Source organism: Lissotriton helveticus, chromosome 5_1 (assembly GCF_964261635.1).
Source record: "Lissotriton helveticus chromosome 5_1, aLisHel1.1, whole genome shotgun sequence".
Taxonomy (NCBI): Eukaryota; Metazoa; Chordata; class Amphibia; order Caudata; family Salamandridae; genus Lissotriton; species Lissotriton helveticus.
The window spans coordinates 722034899-722055854 of NC_136065.1; the positions used below are offsets into that span (position 1 = coordinate 722034899).

Genomic DNA, 20956 nt, shown 5'->3' on the forward strand with positions numbered 1-20956 from the left:
TTTGCGGCAGAAAACTGCCGCAAAAGCGGCTTTTGCGGCAGTTTTCTGCCGATAAAGCAAGCGATAATTTTATCGCCTGTGTTGATAATATGCCCCATAGGTACTTGAAAATCAATACAGAGCCAAATCTAGGAAGGTAATTCATTCGGCATAAAGGTATAATGTGATGAACTCCAAAATCAAAATGCAACACAGAATAGAAGCTGAATCTAATTCTCTTTTCATAGAGAAGAAAAACAAAAGCTATCTTTCCCTACACTGCTCTCAATGAGGGTCCTGCCTATCTCATTTGCATCATACCCCATGGGTGTCAGCACATGTTGACTTCCCAAGAAGTACTCAAGTCAAATGGGTCAAATAGCTTAAGGCTATGGAGCTTGCTCTAAGATGCTCCTTCTCCACCGAAAAATGCAGAAGTCTCCTTACGCATCATACAAAAAGACAAAGTTCAGCCCCCTGTTTCACTTGCAATATTTTTTCTGTAGTTTTCTACAGAAGCTTTAATTAAGTTCTTCTTGTCTTGTAGTGACCTTGGGTTACAGATAGGCCAGGCACGGATGGCATCCTCCCTTCTCGCCTCTCAGTCTTCTTCAAAGACATTCCGGGTATCTCCTTAAAGCTAAGAATAACGAGGTTGAATTCCTGCACCTGTAGTAGGATGAGAACATACTATCTTCGCATACAAAAAGGATTCATTTAAATATTTCTTGAGCAACCAAGGAGATTTGAAACCAACAACAACCTGCAGTTCTGGGCCTACAGTGCAGGCAACTCAAACGACACACAGTTACATTATATGGTTATAATGTCATCCTACACATTATGCATACAGGAATTATAATTGTCTCTAATACATGTAAAATCCTGCTTGAATGTGTACACTACATTTCAATACTTATATAGCGTGAATAAATGCATCTTGATAAGCAAAAAACACTGCAAATGATCAAATATATGTGAGAGCGTTTAAACCATGAGTATGATGCACCCGTACAATTTAGAGTGCTGTAAGCGATCTATCAGAACCATAAAAGCACACCTAAATGCATGCTCTGTTTAAACCACGCACTAATAAGCTTAAAAGACATTCCATTGTCGTGGGAGTGCCACAGTTTCGTGATTCTTCTTAACCCCTTGGCTGCGGGGCCGATTCCCCCGCTGTGCTGGGGGGAAGGGGGGTGCGCACAGCGCCCCTGTGCTCATGACGAGCTCAGCTCGTCATGAGCCACGTTTCTCGTGTGCTCATGACGAGCTGAGCTCATCATGACCATGCCCTTTCCTTAGAATGCCCAGCACAGCAGGGGAATTAGCCCCGAGTCTGAGCGTTCTAACGGTCATGACGCGCTCAGCTCGTCATGAGCACACAAGAACCGTGGCTCATGACGAGCTGAGCTCGTCATGAGCGTGGGAGTGGTTAAAGAACTTGCTTTAAGGCTAGTATTACCATAGAAAAAACCTACTCATTATCTGGAATGCCTATTGTGTAAAAATCGCAGCCTTAACCAAAGTAGTTTTATCTGGCAAGAACGGGTATATTATGATGCTGTCGTTACAGACCCCTACACTCATGGTCCTTCGATTTTTCAGTAGGAGGTGGGAAGTGGTGACGTCAGACCACCATGAAATCCAAACTCCCACCAAATCAAGCTGCGACAATTACAGAGTTCACTCAGTGGATTTTAAAAATGATATGCACAAGAGATGGTGAAGTTAAATATTCAACAAAGTTCAAAAGGAGGAATCCAGTCAAAAAAATTAAATGAAAAAAAACATAACCCAAATCGAACCCATGAATGGCTTTTTAAAGTGAGAGGTCTTGGCTATGTAGTGTAGGATAAGATGATACAGTACATTTAACAGCCATAATGTGCCTAATAAATCCGTACATGTGAATAGATGTGGTATTCCAGGATCAGCTTCTATGGTTGATCTCAGTTGCATGGTCCTTGGGTTAGAAAGGCAGAAAGAGTTCTCCCATTGGACTTGTCTGTCGTCTTCTCCACTGGCCTGACCTCACGAGTTGCTTCCCGGTCAACCTTATGTGCTGCACTTAAGTTCCAGGTGGAGAAAATTTCTAGTGCAAGAGGCCAAGTGCTGGATTTTCGTCTTGTGATCGTTTATTCTTTAGAAAGTAAGTTGAGGTTAAAAAGGGAGAAATATTGCTAAGATTTCTTTTTTTTCCCCCTAAGTTGTAGAGGTTCTCATTGTGACTGGAGCTTGTTTGGAGACTTTTGTCTGTAGTTGTGTTTTTTGGGACTTCCAGAATCCTGTCTTGTCTAAACGAGTGTATGAGTTGGCAGGTCTGCCACTACCATACCAGCCGATTACTCTCGTGGTGTTTGTTGCTCGCCGACTTAAACTTGAAGCTGAGCAGCTTGCATTATTCCCTTAAGCCTCAAGGTGGCACCTGCCGCTAATGAAAGTATCCTAAGCAGCAGCCCACATGGCACTTGTTAAGTGTTCTCGCTCTTGACTGTTGTCATTTATTCTTCAAACGAATGTTTCAACACACTTTTTAAATGTGACCGAAAACCAGTTGCTACCTGTCAGCTTTGAGCCTTTTTGTGTATTCTGTTTAAGAATCCAAGCACAAGTTTTCTGAACAAAGGGGTTTTAAGGTTGATTTCTTTTGATATGTTACTAATTATTAACTTGATTGTGTAATATATCGCAAATTATCAACTCCCCCAAAGGCACAGGCAAACTGGTATACGTCTCCTCAAGATTACATTGAAGCCATTTAAAAACGGGGCCCAATATGGACCTTAAGCATCATCGCCGTTACATACCTATCGCCTGGTGTCTTGCAGTCTCTACCTCAAAGAAGTTCCAGAATGCATTACACTGCTGGTCTACCTTAGGTGTCGCACAGCTAATCCGATGTTTCACAACATAAAAACTAGCAGTTGTATTGACAATCAAACATAAGCCTCTTGCTAAATCCAGGATCAAATCAGGTCGAAACATTATTGCGCATGTTGTCAGTGCCATCCCAAGTTGCATGATAACGCGTAGCTTCGCAGTCACTGCATCCCAGAATCCTCACAGGGAATTATAGTTTACAAACATATGAATATCCCCTGCATCATCATAAGGGTGGTATACTATATTAATAATGCAAATCAAAATGACTGCCCTAAAAATATCATGACCACTGATGCCTCTTTCGAAAGCTCTACATCCCTGCTCCACCTAATAGACAAAGGTTCGAGACAATTGGGTCAGTATTCAAGAAATCGCTGATTTGTAAATACTTAAACTAAACTGGTCGTGAGGAGATCATACTCAATCTGGAATTCACTAAACGATCTAATATCTCCTTTAGATAGACAGCCAATTGTGTCTGCCCCTTTGCAAGCCCAAGTATTACAAAACAAATCTTGAACAATTTTAGGAAGTGCAAACGTCTCCCATAATGGAGCGCATCAAGATTTATGTGATAGTGGAAATGTTCTAGATCATGTTTTTCAGACTTTATCGACAGTTGTATTGTCTTGAACTTCACCTTCCTGTAATAGTTTGGATCTGGAAATCTAAGAAAACAACAGAGGCATACATAATACGCTTTATAAAATGTGAAACACGGAGTGTTTTTTTTTGTTTTTTTTAAAATAGATCCAGGAGTCAACATTCTCTTTCCCCATAGCAGATCGCCTTTCTCTCTGATACCCCAATAAAATTACTAGTAGCACTATTAAGGGGATCGAGCGAATTAAGAAGATAAACTTAGGGAGAATTGACATTTTAAAAATAATAATCCATCTAACTTCCAGATAAACTGTGTTACCCATTAATGTGATGAAGGCCGTTAAGGGAATTCATAGTTTTTGTTCATCATCCAAAAATTGCTCATCATAGTGAAAACTGCTTAATTATTTGACCAGCGCAACTCTCTACTCCGAGAGAGATGCAGTAAGATATGCGAAGTCTCGTACACCACTTAGAGATACATTGGCCCTTAATGAGCCCTTGGGAGTGCTCATATATGATGATGTTTTGGAAATGGAATGTAGTTGGTATAAGCCCTGTAGAAGTTTGTACTATGAGGATCGATTTTTGGAGCAAATAGATCTTATCAAATCTACAATTGGGAACCTATTGACGTTGTGTGAAAGTATAAAGTAGAGCTCTAAGATGAAAAAATTAACTTGGAAAAGAACAGCTACCTTACAGTTTAGCCCTGAGGAAGCAGTTTATCACCACAAAATACATTTTGACTGTAATGGTTATAGCGGTTCTTGAAAGATCCAACCAGCATTGGTGATCAACACTCAAGGATTAGTTTCGAAATTATGTCATTCGAGTAATTTGGTGCAAAGGTTTTAGTCTATTAAAGGAGGAAATTTGAGGACACATACTTGTGTTGGCTTTTCAGTATGTAGTCACAGTAGTGGCAGTGGCTGCCCAAAGTTCTTATCATCATGTATGAATTTGTTTATTGTTTTTTTAAAAGAGAGTTTGTGCCCTTATCTGGGCTTACAGGACAGGAGCTTTATTTGTCCTTTCTTATTTTCTCTGAGAAGGAGAGTGCTTCTTCCTCTTCATGCAAGATCTTAAACTAGCCTTTCCATAAGTCCTTGAGACAGGATTGTTGCCTGATCTGAGTTGGTACTTTTGAAACTGGGAGTCAGTGCAATCATCTGTTTATAGCAAGGTGAAGTATCAAAGTCGGGAAATACCTAATAGGTGACCTCTGCACGGAATTTAAAAGACTTTGGGGCATATTCCCAAGTACTTATCGCCGAGTTAGCGGCACTTTATTGCCGCCAAAGTGGCAGTAAATGTATCACTCTATTCACAAGCTGGTGCCAACAGCCGATATCACCAGATTTCCTGAGATAGCAGCCGCAAAAACCATCACCACAGATGACACCGGCAACTAACGCTAATGATATGCAGAGTAGGCGTTCCCAAGCAAAAAGCAGCGACAACACCACTCCGCAACATTCTCAACGACCATCCAGGTCAGCGATAACATCCCAAAACAGGCTATAAGTCGCGTTAGCAGCAGGGATTTAACACCTGCTCTTACCTGGTGTAAAGTCAGACGACAACCTGCACTATAAAAGAAAGCCCAGCCCAGAGCCACACCTGAAGAACAACAGATGTCATGGAGCTACTGATCATGGAGCTTGGACACCCAACAGGGCCACAACACCCACCGCCACCACCTCCAAGCCCACCCCCCCAACCCGGACAAGGATATGTTATATCAACTTTACGAAATCATGAACAAAACTATTCGCCTGATGTCGCACAATTACAACAATCAACATTCATGTATGGTCAAAAAAAGTAGAATCATTCAATCATCTTTGAATTTCCAGACAAATCATTTTAGTCAAATTAAACTCAAAGCAACTATTTGGAAGAGTCATGGAAGGTTTTCTCTGGACAATCTGTAAGTCACAGCCTGCAAGACAAAATTCAAGAAAAGAAGGTGTGTCATGCGCTCATCAAAGAACAGAGAGAAAGAGAAAGAAAGAGAGGGAGAGAGAGAGAGAGAGAGAGAGAGAGAGAGAAAGTAAGAGGGAGAGAGAGAGAGAAAGAGAGTGATAGTGAAAGGAAGAGAGGGAGAGAGAGTGCCGACACTGCGGAGCCAGGCCTCACTGCTCACCTGCTGAAACCGGTGTGTCTCCAACCACCTGCCGGTATACACTGCAGTTCCGCCCGGTCCCTTATCTGAAACAGAGTCCAGATACATGAATGGAAGAGTTCATATAATTGCACACGCCATCATCGCTTGCCCGCCCCTGCGCAAACAGGCTGCTGCACCAGCCCCTCCCGCCGCTCTGCGCACTCAGGCCTCACTACTCACCTTCCGCCACCGGTGTGTCTCCAAGAGGGCCCACTACGTGCCGGTGCAAGCTCCACAACCTTAGCAGCCTCCACATCATGCAGCCCCGCACCACGGGAAACCAGGTCACACATGTGGTTCTGGGTCTTGATTTCACAATGGCAGAGATCATATCAGTGCACTCGGTATCATCGCAGGCTGCACACCCGCTCAACTCTTTAGGTGCCACTAACTCTGTGAACCGTGAGGCAAGGCCATGTGGCGGTAGGCCCGCGCTGTCCGCTGGTTCAGGCCTACCCTGCGGTGCAGCAGGGCGCACACAAATCCTTACCAGTCCGGACTGCCAGGGCGGCGCATCATCGCAGGCTGCACACCCGCTCAGCACTTAAGGTGCCCCTACCTCAGTGCACCGAAAGTCACCGTCCCGTGGCAGTAGGCTCATGCCGGCCGCAGTGTATCCGGTGCCACCAAGTCTGTGCAACGCAAGTCATGAGTCCTCTATGATTGAGTATTGTGGTGCAGATGTCATCATGTCACCTCTGGCAGTGGGGAATGTGATGTGGTAGGGCCCTAGGCCCTCATGCATAAATAATAACCACACGTAAACACCACAATAGAGTTGAAATGGTGTCAGCACATGCGCCTGGTCCTTTTTATTGGCAGGGTCACATGTCCTGTGACAAGTGTGCTGGATGGGTGTGGTGAGGGTGTAAACAAGCCATGAGGGAGTGGCTGTGGCATGCTGACAACTAGACCTATGATCAGCAGATCACTACAGGGAAGACCTGTGTCATGTAGCGTTGTCATCGTCCCCTGTAAGCATAAGCGGAGTGGGCTGGCCTGGCGTGTGGCAGTCCAGCGTAGGGCTGAGAACAATGACACTGGAGCTCTGGGCGTGGTTCCGTCCTGGGCTGGACAAGGAAGTAACTAATGCATGTGTCTCTGTTCCAGTGTCTGCACCTCCTGGACCGCAATCGGTAATGTTGCACCCTATGACTCAAGTCCCGCAACATGGACGTAAGGGGGAATCAGTGACCCTACATTCATCCATACTGGATGAGGGCCAGCCAGAGTCCTTTAGGGAATGACAAGTTCATCGGAAGAGGAAGAGTTCAGTCTGTGGCTGATTGCTGTGTCATTGGTAACCAAACAGAATATGGCAGTCCATGTCGAGGTCCAAGGTGAGAGTCACCGAGTGTATCAGGGGATAGTGGAAGGTGATGATGCAGAGGGCAGAACCAAGCAGAAAAATGGCGGAGATGAATGCTACTGTGTCCTTCTTACAACTAAGGCAGAATCATCCGCATGTTCGTCCTCTGCTGTTTCATGTGCCTCACGTGTGTGTGGTGGTGTTCTGTCTCCAGCACTGTGTGGCAGTGACACCTCAGGGGCCGGAGGTGGAATGTCTGCCGCATTGTGTGGCACTGACACTTCAGGGGGTGGTGATATAGATGGAGTGGTAGCATTCATCCGTGCCAGGCCTTGTGGCAGCAATGCAATGAGGAGGGTCTGCAGGGCATTGAGGAACCCAGCTACCTCTCGCTGGTGTGCAGCCATGGCAGCTGCTTTTTCCACCTGTGTCCGCTCCATGTTCTCCTTGATCCTCCGCATGTATCCCAACTCCCCTGTAACATCGCTGGAGCCACTCTCACTAGACAGTTGTTCTTGTCTTAGAGACAGGACTCCAGCGATGTCAGCCACGGATCATTGGAGAGCATTGAGCAAACTGTGGGTGTCCGTTAGGGACTGTGAGTGGTCCCTGATGGGACTTAGACACCCACGTATGGCATCTATGTTGGCTGCCATGCAGTCGAACCCCACCCGCACCTGTTCAGCCATCTTCTCCTGGCACCCCAACACATGGGGTTGGAAGGCCATGTGTTGTTCGTGGGGGTCCTGGGAGGCAGCCGTGGTGGTGGGTGCTGCCTGCTGTGTGGTCTGTGCAGGGGATGGGGTCTCATCGATGCAGCTGGGCTGCCCTGCTCCTGGAGGTGTGTTGACGTAGCTGTCAATGAACTCTTGGAGGGCATCGGTGTCGAAGGTGTGGAGGTCCTCTTTGTCATCAGAGAAGAGAGGTTTGGTCTGCTCTGCAGGAGGTGTTGGTTTTCCCTCTGCAATGTGAAGGGGAGATGCAGTTTAATATTGTGTTCACATGTCTGTTGACGCATTGTACATGTTTACATACAGACTGCATGACATGGTACATTGTGACTGTTTTGGAGGAGCTGCCTATTTTATGCGGGACAGTGGACATTTCGATGACATCACGGATGTTTGTTTGTACTTGTACATTATCAACTCACATTTCCCTTCTATGTCAAATGTGATTGGCCAGTTTCTACACATGCATCAGTTGTGTGCTCTGTTCTGTTGTAGGACGTCTTGCGGTTTTACCACATTGTTGTCAATGTTGATGTGCTCTGTATGTTATGTGTGTGTGCTGCATTTTGGGAGATTCACCCCTGCAGCTCTGATTTTGCTGCCCCTTATCCCTTTCATGCGGTGTGCCTTTGACTTCTGTGCTTATACAGTGCTGAGATGTTGCATACTTGGGTACATTGGTCTCTTGGTGGGAGTTGGGGATCTGGGGCATGGTTTGTCCGCAGATGTGTTGTTGACGTCCGGAGTTTTTTGTGCACGTGGATGTGTCAGAGTGGGACCTGCTCCTTTACGGATGTGGATCCACACAGCGACCTCAGTGTCGTGGCGTGCAACATTTCATGATATACTGACTGCAGCAATGCTATTCGTCATGCAGTGTCACTTGCATTGTCAGTGTTGCTCACAGACACACTGCTTTGCTGGGTTTAACACATGTGCATAGGTTGGTTGTGAGATTGATGGTGTGTGAGAAGGGCCCCCTCTGGGCACATAGTCGACGGGGGCCTACTTGCTGTTTCTAGGTGTGCTGCAGTGTGCCAAGGGGATCAGAGACATGCTCCAGAGTCATTGTGGGTGTGCACTGTGCTATACTTAATTGTGCATGTGTGCCATTGTGCCCATCTCCCCCCGTCCCCCCAGTCCCTGGTCATTACTCTGTTCACCCTATGTGGGAAGGGTATGCCCAGACGTGGGTCCCTTGCTCACTAAGCCACTGGAGTCAAGCTATCCTGGCTGAAGACGGCTGATAGCCAGAAACCGGTCCTAGGATGCTTGATTCCGGTCCAGGAAAGACATGGCTTGGCAGTTCGGCCTGGACTGTTTCCATGAGGCACAGGGTCAAGACTGATTTGCATATGGCCATATTTGAACTGGGGTGGCTTGGTGAGCAAAATAACGATGGATTAACCCTTTCGATGCTGATGACGGAACCGCTCCGTCATCAGCTGCGGTGGCGTTGTGCTGATGACGGAGCGGTTCCGTCATGGCCCGGCCGCCGCGCCTGCGTGGCGCGGATTCCGCGCCTGCGCTGGGCGTTCTATTGAGCGGGCGGGGCCATGACGGAACCGCTCCGTCATGAGCACAGCCCAACCGCGGCTGATGACGGAGCGGTTCCGTCACCAGCATGCGGCCGCCGCGCAGCCGCCCCGCCCCCTTAGCCCTGAGGCGGAATAGCCGCCGCAGCGATGCGGTTAAACCCAGATCTGTGACTGGGGTGAATGTTTAGCCATTGTGCAACATTCCATCCATCATCTTGTGTGTTTTGCTGTTCACCCTATGTGAGAAGGGTATGCCCAGAGCTATCCTGGCTGAAGACGGCTGATAGCCAGAAACCGGTCCTAGGATGCTTGATTCCGGTCCAGGAAAGACATGGCTTGGCAGTTCGGTCTGGACTGTTCCCATGAGGCACAGGGTCAAGACTGATTTGCATATGGCCATATTTGAACTGGGGTGGCTTGGTGAGCAAAATAACGATGGATTAAACCCAGATCTGTGACTGGGGGTGAATGTTTAGCCATTGTGCAACATTCCATCCATCATCTTGTGTATTTTCCTGTTCACCCTACGTGGGAAGGGTATGCCCAGACATTGGTCCCTTGCTCACTAAGCCACTGGAGTCAAGCTATCCTGGCTGAAGATGGCTGATAGCCAGAAACCAGTCCTAGGATGCTTAATTCCGGTCCAGGAAAGACATGGCTTGGCAGTTCGGTCTGGACTGTTCCCATGAGGCACAGGGTCAAGACTGATTTGCATATGGCCATGTTTAAACTGGGGTGGCTTGGTGAGCAAAATAACGATGGATTAAACCCAGATCTGTGACTGGGGGTGAATGTTTAGCCATTGTGCAACATTCCGTCCATCATCTTGTGTGTTTTGCTGTTCACCCTATGTGGGAAGGGTATGCCCAGACTTGGGTCCCTTGCTCACTAAGCCACTGGAGTCAAGCTATCCTGGCTGAAGACGGCTGATAGCCAGAAACCGGTCCTAGGATGCTTGATTCCGGTCCAGGAAAGACATGGCTTGGCAGTTCGGTCTGCACTGTTCCCATGAGGCACAGGGTCAAGACTGATTTGCATATGGCCATGTTGAACTGGGGTGGCTTGGTGAGCAAAATAACGATGGATTAAACCCAGATCTGTGATTGGGGGTGAATGTTTAGCCATTGTGCAACATTCCGTCCATCATCTTGTGTGTTTTGCTGTTCACCCTATGTGGGAAGGGTATGCCCAGACGTGGGTCCGTTGCTCACTAAGCCACTGGAGTCAAGCTATCCTGGCTGAAGACGGCTGATAGCCAGAAACCGGTCCTAGGATGCTTGATTCCGGTCCAGGAAAGACATGGCTTGGCAGTTCGGTCTGGACTGTTCCCATGAGGCACAGGGTCAAGACTGATTTGCATATGGCCATGTTTGAACTGGGGTGGCTTGGTGAGCAAAATAACGATGGATTAAACCCAGATCTGTGACTGGGGGTGAATGTTTAGCCATTGTGCAACATTCCGTCCATCATCTTGTGTCTTTTGCTGTTCACCCTATGTGGGAAGGGTATGCCCAGACGTGGGTTCCTTGCTCACTAAGCCACTGGAGTCAAGCTATCCTGGCTGAAGATGGCTGATAGCCAGAAACCGGTCCTAGGATGCTTAATTCCGGTCCAGGAAAGACATGGCTTGGCAGTTCGGTCTGGACTGTTCCCATGAGGCATAGGGTCAAGACTGATTTGCATATGGCCATGTTTGAACTGGGGTGGCTTGGTGAGCAAAATAACGATGGATTAAACCCAGATCTGTGATTCGGGGTGAATGTTTAGCCATTGTGCAACATTCCGTCCATCATCTTGAGTGTTTTGCTGTTCACCCTATGTGGGAAGGGTATGCCCAGACGTGGGTCCCTTGCTCACTAAGCAACTGGAGTCAAGCTATCCTGGCTGAAGACGGCTGATAGCCAGAAACCGGTCCTAGGATGCTTGATTCCGGTCCAGGAAAGACATGGCTTGGCAGTTCGGTCTGGACTGTTCCCATGAGGCACAGGGTCAAGACTGATTTGCATATGGCCATGTTTGAACTGGGGTGGCTTGGTGAGCAAAATAACGATGGATTAAACCCAGATCTGTGATTCGGGGTGAATGTTTAGCCATTGTGCAACATTCCGTCCATCATCTTGTGTGTTTTGCTGTTCACCCTATGTGGGAAGGGTATGCCCAGACGTGGGTCCCTTGCTCACTAAGCAACTGGAGTCTAGCTATCCTGGCTGAAGTCGGCTGATAGCCAGAAACCGGTCCTAGGATGCTTGATTCCGGTCCAGGAAAGACATGGCTTGGCAGTTCGGTCTGGACTGTTCCCATGAGGCACAAGGTCAAGACTGATTTGCATATGGCCATGTTTGAACTGGGGTGGCTTGGTGAGCAAAATAACGATGGATTAAACCCAGATCTGTGACTGGGGGTGAATGTTTAGCCATTGTGCAACATTCCGTCCATCATCTTGTGTCTTTTGCTGTTCACCCTATGTGGGAAGGGTATGCCCAGACGTGGGTCCCTTGCTCACTAAGCCACTGGAGTCAAGCTATCCTGGCTGAAGACGGCTGATAGCCAGAAACCGGTCCTAGGATGCTTGATTCCGGTCCAGGAAAGACATGGCTTGGCAGTTCGGTCTGGACTGTTCCCATGAGGCACAGGGTCAAGACTGATTTGCATATGGCCATGTTTGAACTGGGGTGGCTTGGTGAGCAAAATAACGATGGATTAAACCCAGATCTGTGACTGGGGGTGAATGTTTAGCCATTGTACAACATTCCGTCCATCATCTTGTGTGTTTTGCTGTTCACCCTATGTGGGAAGGGTATGCCCAGACGTGGGTCCCTTGCTCACTAAGCCACTGGAGTCAAGCTATCCTGGCTGAAGACGGCTGATAGCCAGAAACCGGTCCTAGGATGCTTGATTCCAGTCCAGGAAAGACATGGCTTGGCAGTTCGGTCTGGACTGTTCCCATGAGGCACAGGGTCAAGACTGATTTGCATATGGCCATGTTTGAACCGGGGTGGCTTGGTGAGCAAAATAACGATGGATTAAACCCAGATCTGTGACTGGGGGTGAATGTTTAGCCATTGTGCAACATTCCGTCCATCATCTTGTGTGTTTTCCTGGTCATTACTCACCCTGTTGCTGTTGTGTCAGGTCATATTGAGCAGTGCCGGTCCCCCAACTCCTGCCACCGTCTCCACGCTGATGACTGTGGACACCATTTCCTCCATCTCATGCAGCTCCTCCTGTGGTGCTGGACTCCCACCTCCAGTCTGCATTGCTGCCTTCTGGTTGTTGGCGAGTTTCTGCTTGGTTTTGCGCTTCACATCATTCCAGCACATCTTGACCTCTTCCATTGTCCTCTTCAGCACTCCAACTGAATTTACCTTGTCCACAATGGACTTCCACATTCCATTTTTTGTTGCCAATGACACAGTGGAGGTGACAATTAGTAGTTGATGGTGTTCTATCACCTCTGTTATCAGGATCCTGTTTTCCTGCGGACTGAACTGTGTCTTCCTCTTCTTCTTGTCCTTGCCCTTCCTTGACCCAGAGGTCCTGGCCTGGGGTTCTGGTTGTCCTCTGTACTTGCTCCGGCGACCTCCGTTGTGCTTCACAGTTGTTTTGCTTTTGTTTGTATGTTTTTATTCCTACTTTTATAGTTATTATTCCTATCTGACTTGTGTGAATTGCAGGCCTGGCGCAGCTTATCGCAGATTTCTTTATCACGGTTGGGCCCATCATAACTTTTTTCACGTTGGGGTTTAGATTTTTATCGCCGTCCCAGTGACTTTATCACGGACATTTGACGCGTCATCAGGAGACTATCGCATGTTACCGCTGTTTTGTGAATAGGACGTTAACACAGACTTATATTCCCGCGACAGACGGCAATATGGCACATTGCCTTAACCGATTTTGGCGATGATTATCGCATGTTCTTGAGAATATCCCCCTTTGCTTCTCATGCTTTTTGTAAAATAGCGAGGTTAAGTTTCAACGTTGGGAAATACTTAATTGGTGAGCTCTGCTGGGAATCTTTGCTTCTTGTGCTTTTTGCAAAATTTCCTCCTGGAGTCTAAAGTCCTGGAAAACATACAGAATTGCCTGTGGAAGCCTCTTGCTTTTGAGTTATGAAATGGAACTATGTGGCTTTTTGAATTTAGTCACTAATGACAGGCATTGCTCTTGTTGGATGTCAATATGGAAGTCTGTATACAATTTTTCACAAAAGGGATCAGACTTGTGGAGGCTTCCATGTCCTCCAGTATTCTCACAAATTGAAGGTTTCATCTTCTGGAGCGATTTTCCAGTTCTCCATTTTTATGCATGACCTTCATCATGCTCTCAAATACAGAGTTTAGAGATCTACATTTAACTGAGCCACCTTTGTCTCAGCCCTTGTGATGTGGCCTGCCATTCTCTCCGTTCTTTGAATTAGTTCCTGTAGTGTCATTTTGTTTTCAGATACTTCCTCCCCAGTTTTCTTCAGAATGTTATTGGTCTTATGAACTGCAATTAATATTCCTTGTTAATTGCCACACTGTTTTCGTGTATGTTGGACATGCTCAGTGGTTTGACCAACTTACTTTTCTAGAGGATTTCGTAGAATAGTAAGTGCTGATCTTTGGATCACATATTCTTGCTAAAGAATCTTTAAGATACGTTCATATGTGATGTGTCTTCTTCAAGATGTGTCAAGAAATATATGTTGCACACACCTCTGAGATTTTATAAAATGGGTTTAAGGTAAGAACAAAATGCTTTTATGAATTCAAATTGTAAAAAGTGTCTTTTCGCACCTATGTAATATCTCAAAACATAAAATCATGAAAATCCACATGACAGCCTTGGTACAGATGCAGTGAATGGAAAGTATTAAACATTTAATTGCACATATTCCACATATGAAAATAAGGTTTAAAGATGTTTTTGCTTCTTCTTTTACTTAGATATAGCTTCCAAGCCTTATACAGCTACGTACCACAAAATGAAGATGAATTGGAACTAAGAGAAGGAGATGTTGTTGATGTCATGGAAAAATGTGACGATGGCTGGTTTGTAGGTATGCATCATATAGGGCCTTATGAAAGTATACATCTTGAATACTGGAAAGGTGTACATTTTATGAAGATGCTGCTGCGTCGTTAACATTTCACATTATATGCATTTGTTCTCTTTGGTACAGCCGGGACCACAGCATCTGCATTTGGCAGTAAAGCTCGTGATTTTATATCATTGCACCAGAATCTCAGATCTATAAAAATAATAGCACAAAATGCAACTCTTTTCATAAATAAGCAGTGTTTCATCAAAGCAACAAACCTTAACGGTGCATTAATTGTCCTGAGCGTTGTAATACAATCACGTATGTATACGTTTTCAGGCCGATTTTTGGTAAAATAGGCATAACATTTTTTTCCAGATGCAATATTGTGATCAGCATTGCATGAGATGTTGCTTTCTCCCTAGCACTGGCACACTTGCACATACCCTTACACAAAACCGCAAGCGTGTCTACATGATGTCTAGGGTATTCCTAGACATACTTTACAGTTGTACCTACTTGTATGTGTGCTGTAAAGTGCAGCACACATCTGAAATCTGAAAAAGTCTGGAGACATTCAAACAATGCTCCAACTTTATGCCTGCTTTAGGAGAGTGTAATTTATTGGCAAAATAAATCCCTTTCTGCTAATGTTATTAGGTGGGAATTTGCTCCAAAACTCATGAGTGTTGCCCACTTGATACAAAGTACACTTTGCAACGGTTTGCATCAATTTGGATAACTCTGCACCAGTGCAAGCATAAGTAAATGTGGGTCCATATTTTGTGTGAAGTTGCTGATTTTTGAAATTGTTCCTTCTTATTCCACTGACAAACTTTTTTTTTTGTTTGTTATATTTCTTTTTATTAAACAATCGACCATGCAACTATAACATGTGCATATATATAGACTGGCATCTTCCAATACAGAGGCAAAATCACTTTAACAAATGAAATGACCAATGTTACATTCAGCTGACGGGGAGGAGGGTCTCAGCAGATTCTGAGTCATTCCGTCCTCTCGGTGGGGGGCAGATTTCCCCTCTATATCAATTCCGCGCTCCCCAGATCTTACTCCACTTCCCAGGGCAACCCGCCTCAATGAAAACCGGCCTCTCCCTAAACATACACCAATGTAGATCCTCTTTCCACTTCTCCACCTGGGGCGGTTGACCAGCTCCCCATAACTGTGCAATGTTTCGCTTCGCTATTATAAAGGCAAATGTCGCCCACTGCGTGGTGTATGTGTTAAGATCTGTGGATTCCCATATATTCGGTATACACCTGCGAGCCTCTGGTCTCAGATTCACCCCCAATACGGATCTCAGTACATCATAGATATCTCCCCAATACTGTTGTACCCAACTACAGCTCCAAAGTATATGCATGAACGTCCCGGTGTCTCCACAACCCCGTCTGCATTGGGCGCTCTCTGACCGACCCATACCCACTAGGCCCGGACCTGTGACATAAACTATGTAAAATTTTAAGCTGCACTAGCCAGAGTCTGGCCCAAGTGCCCACCACTCACGGGGAGGAAAACGCCGCCTGCCAATCCTAATCATCTAACTCCAGCCCTTCGCCGGCCCATTTCCCCCGCAGTTCCTGTAACGGGTCCTCCATATTATTCACCAGCTTCTTATAGATAAGAGAGATGGTCTTCTCTTGCAAATATCCGTCAAGCACCCTGTCCTCGATGGGGAAGGCTTCAGGGAGAGACGTGCCCTCTGGTACCTGAGCAGCCAAAGCGTGTCGGATCTGTAGGTATCAAAAAAGCTCTGTGTTGGCTAGCTTGTACTGCTTTTGTAATTCAGCAAATGAGTGTATCCTACCCTCACCCCATAGATCCTTAATCCTAGAGATCCCAATGATGTCCCATTTGTCAAATCCCTTCGTCTTGCAAAGGCTCCCCAACTTCTCAGAGTTCAACAGCGGCGTGGCCAACGTCAACCTGCCCTCCCACTGCAGGTGTCTAGTTACTGTATGCCACACTTGTACAGCGTGTGCCGTGGGCCAGTCAAAGGGAATCTCCGCGGTTTTGTGTACAGCGCTCTGAAATAGTCCCCCCCGGGGAGAAGCCACCTATCCTTTGCATACCCGGGATCATCTGGTCGCCCATAGACCCCGTGATTAATCGCTGTCAGCTGAGAAGCCCAGTAGTACTTACGTATATCTGGTAAGCTGATTCCACCATCATACCAATTTAGCTTGAGTTTGGTGAACGCAATACGCGGCCTTCCGTCCCACAGTAACTGCCTCTGGAGCCCCTGGACCTCTTTGAAGTAGGAGGCGGGCACCGGATCCATCACATTTTGGAGCGCATAAAGGAAGCGTGGAAGCGCCATCATTTTAAACAGGGCTGCCCTTCCCAACATCGACAACAGGAGCGCCCGCCAATGTGCCACATCACTCCTAAGCCTCTGCAAGGGTGGGACCAGATTTCTCGCATAACGGAGGGCAGGATCAAGTATTATAATATCCCAAGATAACGTAACCCCTCCACAGCCACCTCAACTGGGCAGCCTCGAGGAATCACTGGCGGTTCTCCACTCACCACAAATACAACAGACTTAAGCCAGTTCACAGTAAATCCCGAATACCTCCCATAAATTGCCAATATGTCCAGGAGACAGATCAACGATCTCCTGGGGTTAGTAAGATACAACAATATGTCATCCGCATACATAGACACCTTATCTTCCCAGCCTGGAGCCCACCTCATACCCCGGATAGACAGGTCATGTCGTATCCAAGTCACCAGCGGCTCCACCGCCAAGGCAAACAACAGCTGGGACAGCGGGCACCCTTGACGGGTGCCCCTACTAAGGGGGAAGTCACGGGACTTGCGATTGTTAACCACTACACGTGCTATCGGATCAGAGTACAAAAGATGGACCCACCCCCAATATTCTGTCCCGAAACCCAATTTGGCTAAAACTGCAAACAAGTACGGTCATTCCACCCTATTGAAAGCCATTGTAGCATCCAATGACACTAATACTGCCGGTTCCGTTATTGTGGTGGCTCTCCCCAGCACCCCGTGAAGACGCCGCAGATTAAGAGCTGTGTTTCGGCGGGGCATAAACCCCGACTGGTCGGGGTGTATCAGAGACGCAATTACTTTAACCAGTCTTGTCGCCAATAGCTTAGCAAGAATCTTCGGTTCCACATTTAACAATGATATAGGCCGGTATGCCGCACAGCTCATCTTAGGCTTACCCTCTCTATGTATCACCATTATATTCGCTACTCGTTGATCATATGGCAACCGTCCCTTCTCTCTGCTCTCCCTGAACATGGATCGGAGGTGAGGGGTCAGTTTGCTGGAACTTATTTTGTATAACTCCCATTAGGTCCTGTTGCCTTTCCCGAGTTTACGCCCCTTTTTGCCTGCGCCACCACATCGTCTGTGATGGGGGAATCCAAGTATGCTTTATTCTTGTCCGAAAGGGAGGGGAGTTGTATATCTTTGATCATTGCCGCGTTTTCAAGCTCAGTGTACACGGCCTCTGCGGTGTATACGGAGTGGAAATGACTCACAAAAGTGTCAGCAATGGCCTGGGGGTCCGTGACCAGAGCCGAATCTGGCCCCTCTAGTACAGGTACCACCCGGGACTCCCACTCCCATCTATCCAGCCACGCTATCAACCGTCCCGCCTTATCTCCAAGCTCGTAGATCCTGCCCTGAACCTCCCTAGTCTGCGCTCTTGCCCTGTCTCTCGCGATATTCTGTAAGCCATCCTGTTTGAGCCGAACCATATGGAGCCCTTCTGGGGTGTGCCCCCTGGCCAGATCCTCCTCCGCCTGCACTACTGCTTCCTCTGCCTTTTCGATCTCAGCCATCCTCTCCTTCTTTTTACCTGCTATCTCGGACAGCGCCTCCCCCGGATCACCGACTTGTAGGCCTCCCACAATGTCTGGACAGATTCTACTGTACCGACATTCTCTTGAAAGTAAAGATCTGTGATTCTGATTAACTTGCTTCCTGACTGGGGGTCTTTAAGATACCAGGGGTTAATAGGAGCCACCCTACCGACATTAACATAATCCCATTCCATATGGACCCATACAGGAGAATGATCCGATATCCCGCGCCCCAGATGGCGGACATCCCGAATCAAGTGGGATAGCGCTCCCGGGACTAAGATATAGTTAATTCTGGACATAGTGTGGTGGCCCCTGAAATATGTGTATACTGCAATTTCCCAGGATGTTGCTGCCGCCACCCATCCACCAGTCCCAAAGTGTCTGCAAATTCAGGAAGCCACCGCAGGCCCGGGCAAAGTTTACGCGGAGGGTGCCTATCTTCCTCCCGCGACATTACAGAGTTAAAGTCTCCTCCCCACACCAGGATGCCCACTGGTAGGGTGAAAAATACAGTGCCAAGATCCTTGAACGTATCCGCCTCAGGCCCGGGGTGACATAGATAGAGAAGAAAGTAGCCACCCTGCCTTCCCAGAGACCAGAGACTCCGATATATCTCCCACGTCTGTCTGCCCATGTTTTTTGGATCGTGAAGGGAAAGGAATTTCTAATCAGAACGCCGACCCCCCGGAGCCAGACGTGAAACCGGCGTGGGCCACTAGTTTGAAACCGCCCCTGTGAAGCGCCATACATCTATTTCCCAACAGATGGATCTCCTGCAAGAGAATCATGTCAGGGGCATGCCTTCTGATATACTGGCTGACCATCCCCCACTTCAGTTTGTCCTCCAGGCCATTCACAGTCCAGCTAAGCACCTTCACTCCCGATCTTTTCTGATTAAGTGACATTGCGCCCCCGCACGAGAGTGGCCAGCCCTGCAGCATTATTCAGCTTGGTCGATGAAAACAAACATGAGAAACGTAACACAAAAAATGAATAATCCCATGCCCCCATCCTGCACCCTTGCACACGGCGTTCGCCCATCCCCAACTAGCAGAGTGCCTGTCGCCCTACACACCACTACTGTGCAAACTGAGTTACTAAAAGTAGTAAAGGGGAGAGGAGTCGACATCCCGCCCCGCCCCCCTGACCCCACACCCCAAAAAACAATCAGTTCCTCTCCGAGTCCCATTGTCTCGTTACATTTCCAATCACTTGGAGAGATATGCACCCGCCCAGCTGCTTCAATATCTCCGATACCTGGCAAGTATAGTGCAAATCAGGAGAACAAATGGCGACCTTATTCCGGTCCTGCCGTCGCCTGCTCCTCTGATTGATCTGGTGGTACTGGGTCATCTCGAGGGAGAGTGTCCATCCAGTCGGCCACAGTTTCTGGATTGTCAAAGAACCAGGCCCTTCCGTTAGCTTCGACTCTCAAGCGTGCCGGGAACATCATGGCATATTTCACCCCCCTGTCCCTCAGCTTCTTCTTGACTGCCAAAAAGTTCAGTCGCTGCTTCTGAACCGCCTGCGTGAAATCCGGAAAAAAGGAAAAGGCAGCGTTCTTATATTGAATGGGCCCCCGACCTTGCCGATAATATCTCTGTCCGGAAAATTCAGGACCTTTGGCGATCATGGGGCGCGGCAGGGCCCCAGGTCTCGGTCTCCTCCCTGGGACCCTATGAGCGTGCTCAACGGTGAAGAAGTTACTGAGGCCCTTAGGACGGAGATGGTTAAGGATTAAGTCCTCCACAAACAAGTCTGGGGCAGGCCCCTCCGACTTCTCAGGTACCCCCAAAATACGAACATTGTTTCGCCAGGCCCTGCCTTCATACTCGTGCAGGTTCCGCTCCGTCTGCTTGTGGGAGGATTGGAGCTCCCCATATCCTGTTGTAGTTGGGCCACGTTGTGCACCAGACCAGCAGTTTTAATACCCAGGGATTTGACCTTCTCATTGACCTTGGTAATGTCGGCTCTTATTAGATTGACTTCAATGGACACAGTGTCCAGCTTCGTGTCCAGTGTCTTCATTTGCTGTCCCAGGGAGGATTTGACACCGTTAATGGCGGCCATAACATCCTTTAGCGTAATTTCAGCCCCCAGGTCCAAGGGACTCCCAGAGGGAACCACAGAGGACCCCACTCCCGAAGGCAAACCCCTCGGCAACGTATACCGGTCCGATTTGTTTGACTGTACTGGCTTCGGGGCCCTCTGACTCCTGGGGGGATGTCTCTCACCTTCTGGCTTGGACGCCATGTCCAGCGCCCCTTCCCTTCTGGTCCGATCCCCTAGCTGGCAACTCGGTGCGGGGAGTGTCCGCTCTCCAATCTCTTTGGCCCAACTATCCCCCCACCGGAGCTCTGAAGTCGGCGATCTGCCGTGGTGGGGCCCACGCTGGCCAGAACGCCAGCCCCGGATGGTCTTCCAGGCCTCGAGACACTTATAGCCACAGGCGTAGCTCTCCAAAGCTGTGGTATCACCCATTAACGTGTTTTCCCCCACTTTCAGCTGCACATCAGGGTGAAGAGTGTTCTGCGCTCAATAGCTGCACCTCCACCAAGCCCCTCCCTACTTATGGGCCCGGGGGTAGGTGCTTCAAAGCCACTGGGACCACTCACGGGGGGTCCCAACGTACAATCCCGGCCCCCACTCACCCTTCTTCCAGCCAGGGAGCTCGCCCCCACCTCCGGAGGGTTCAGGCGATCCGCGGATAACAGGGCTCCCCAGGCACCGTAGCCCGACATGCGGAGGCGGGGAGAAAGGGGAGGGGGGTTCGCCGCACCCCGCCCCCAACCCCCCCCCCGGCCCCGTCAATGATGATCGCGGCCGCCCCTCGCAGACACCCCCTTGA

At 48.1% G+C, this 20956-nt stretch overlaps 1 protein-coding gene across 41 annotated transcripts in view; it reads left to right on the forward strand.

Moving 5' to 3' along the window:
- Positions 1-20956, forward strand: part of SORBS1 (sorbin and SH3 domain containing 1) — a 1860906-nt gene that overhangs the window by 1827666 nt on the left and 12284 nt on the right. For all 41 annotated transcript variants that reach the window (XM_078643144.1, XM_078643174.1, XM_078643143.1 and 38 more), the window contains one exon: positions 14148-14260. In XM_078643144.1, coding sequence (XP_078499270.1) covers positions 14148-14260 — 113 coding nt within the window. The remainder of the gene's footprint in view (positions 1-14147; positions 14261-20956) is intronic.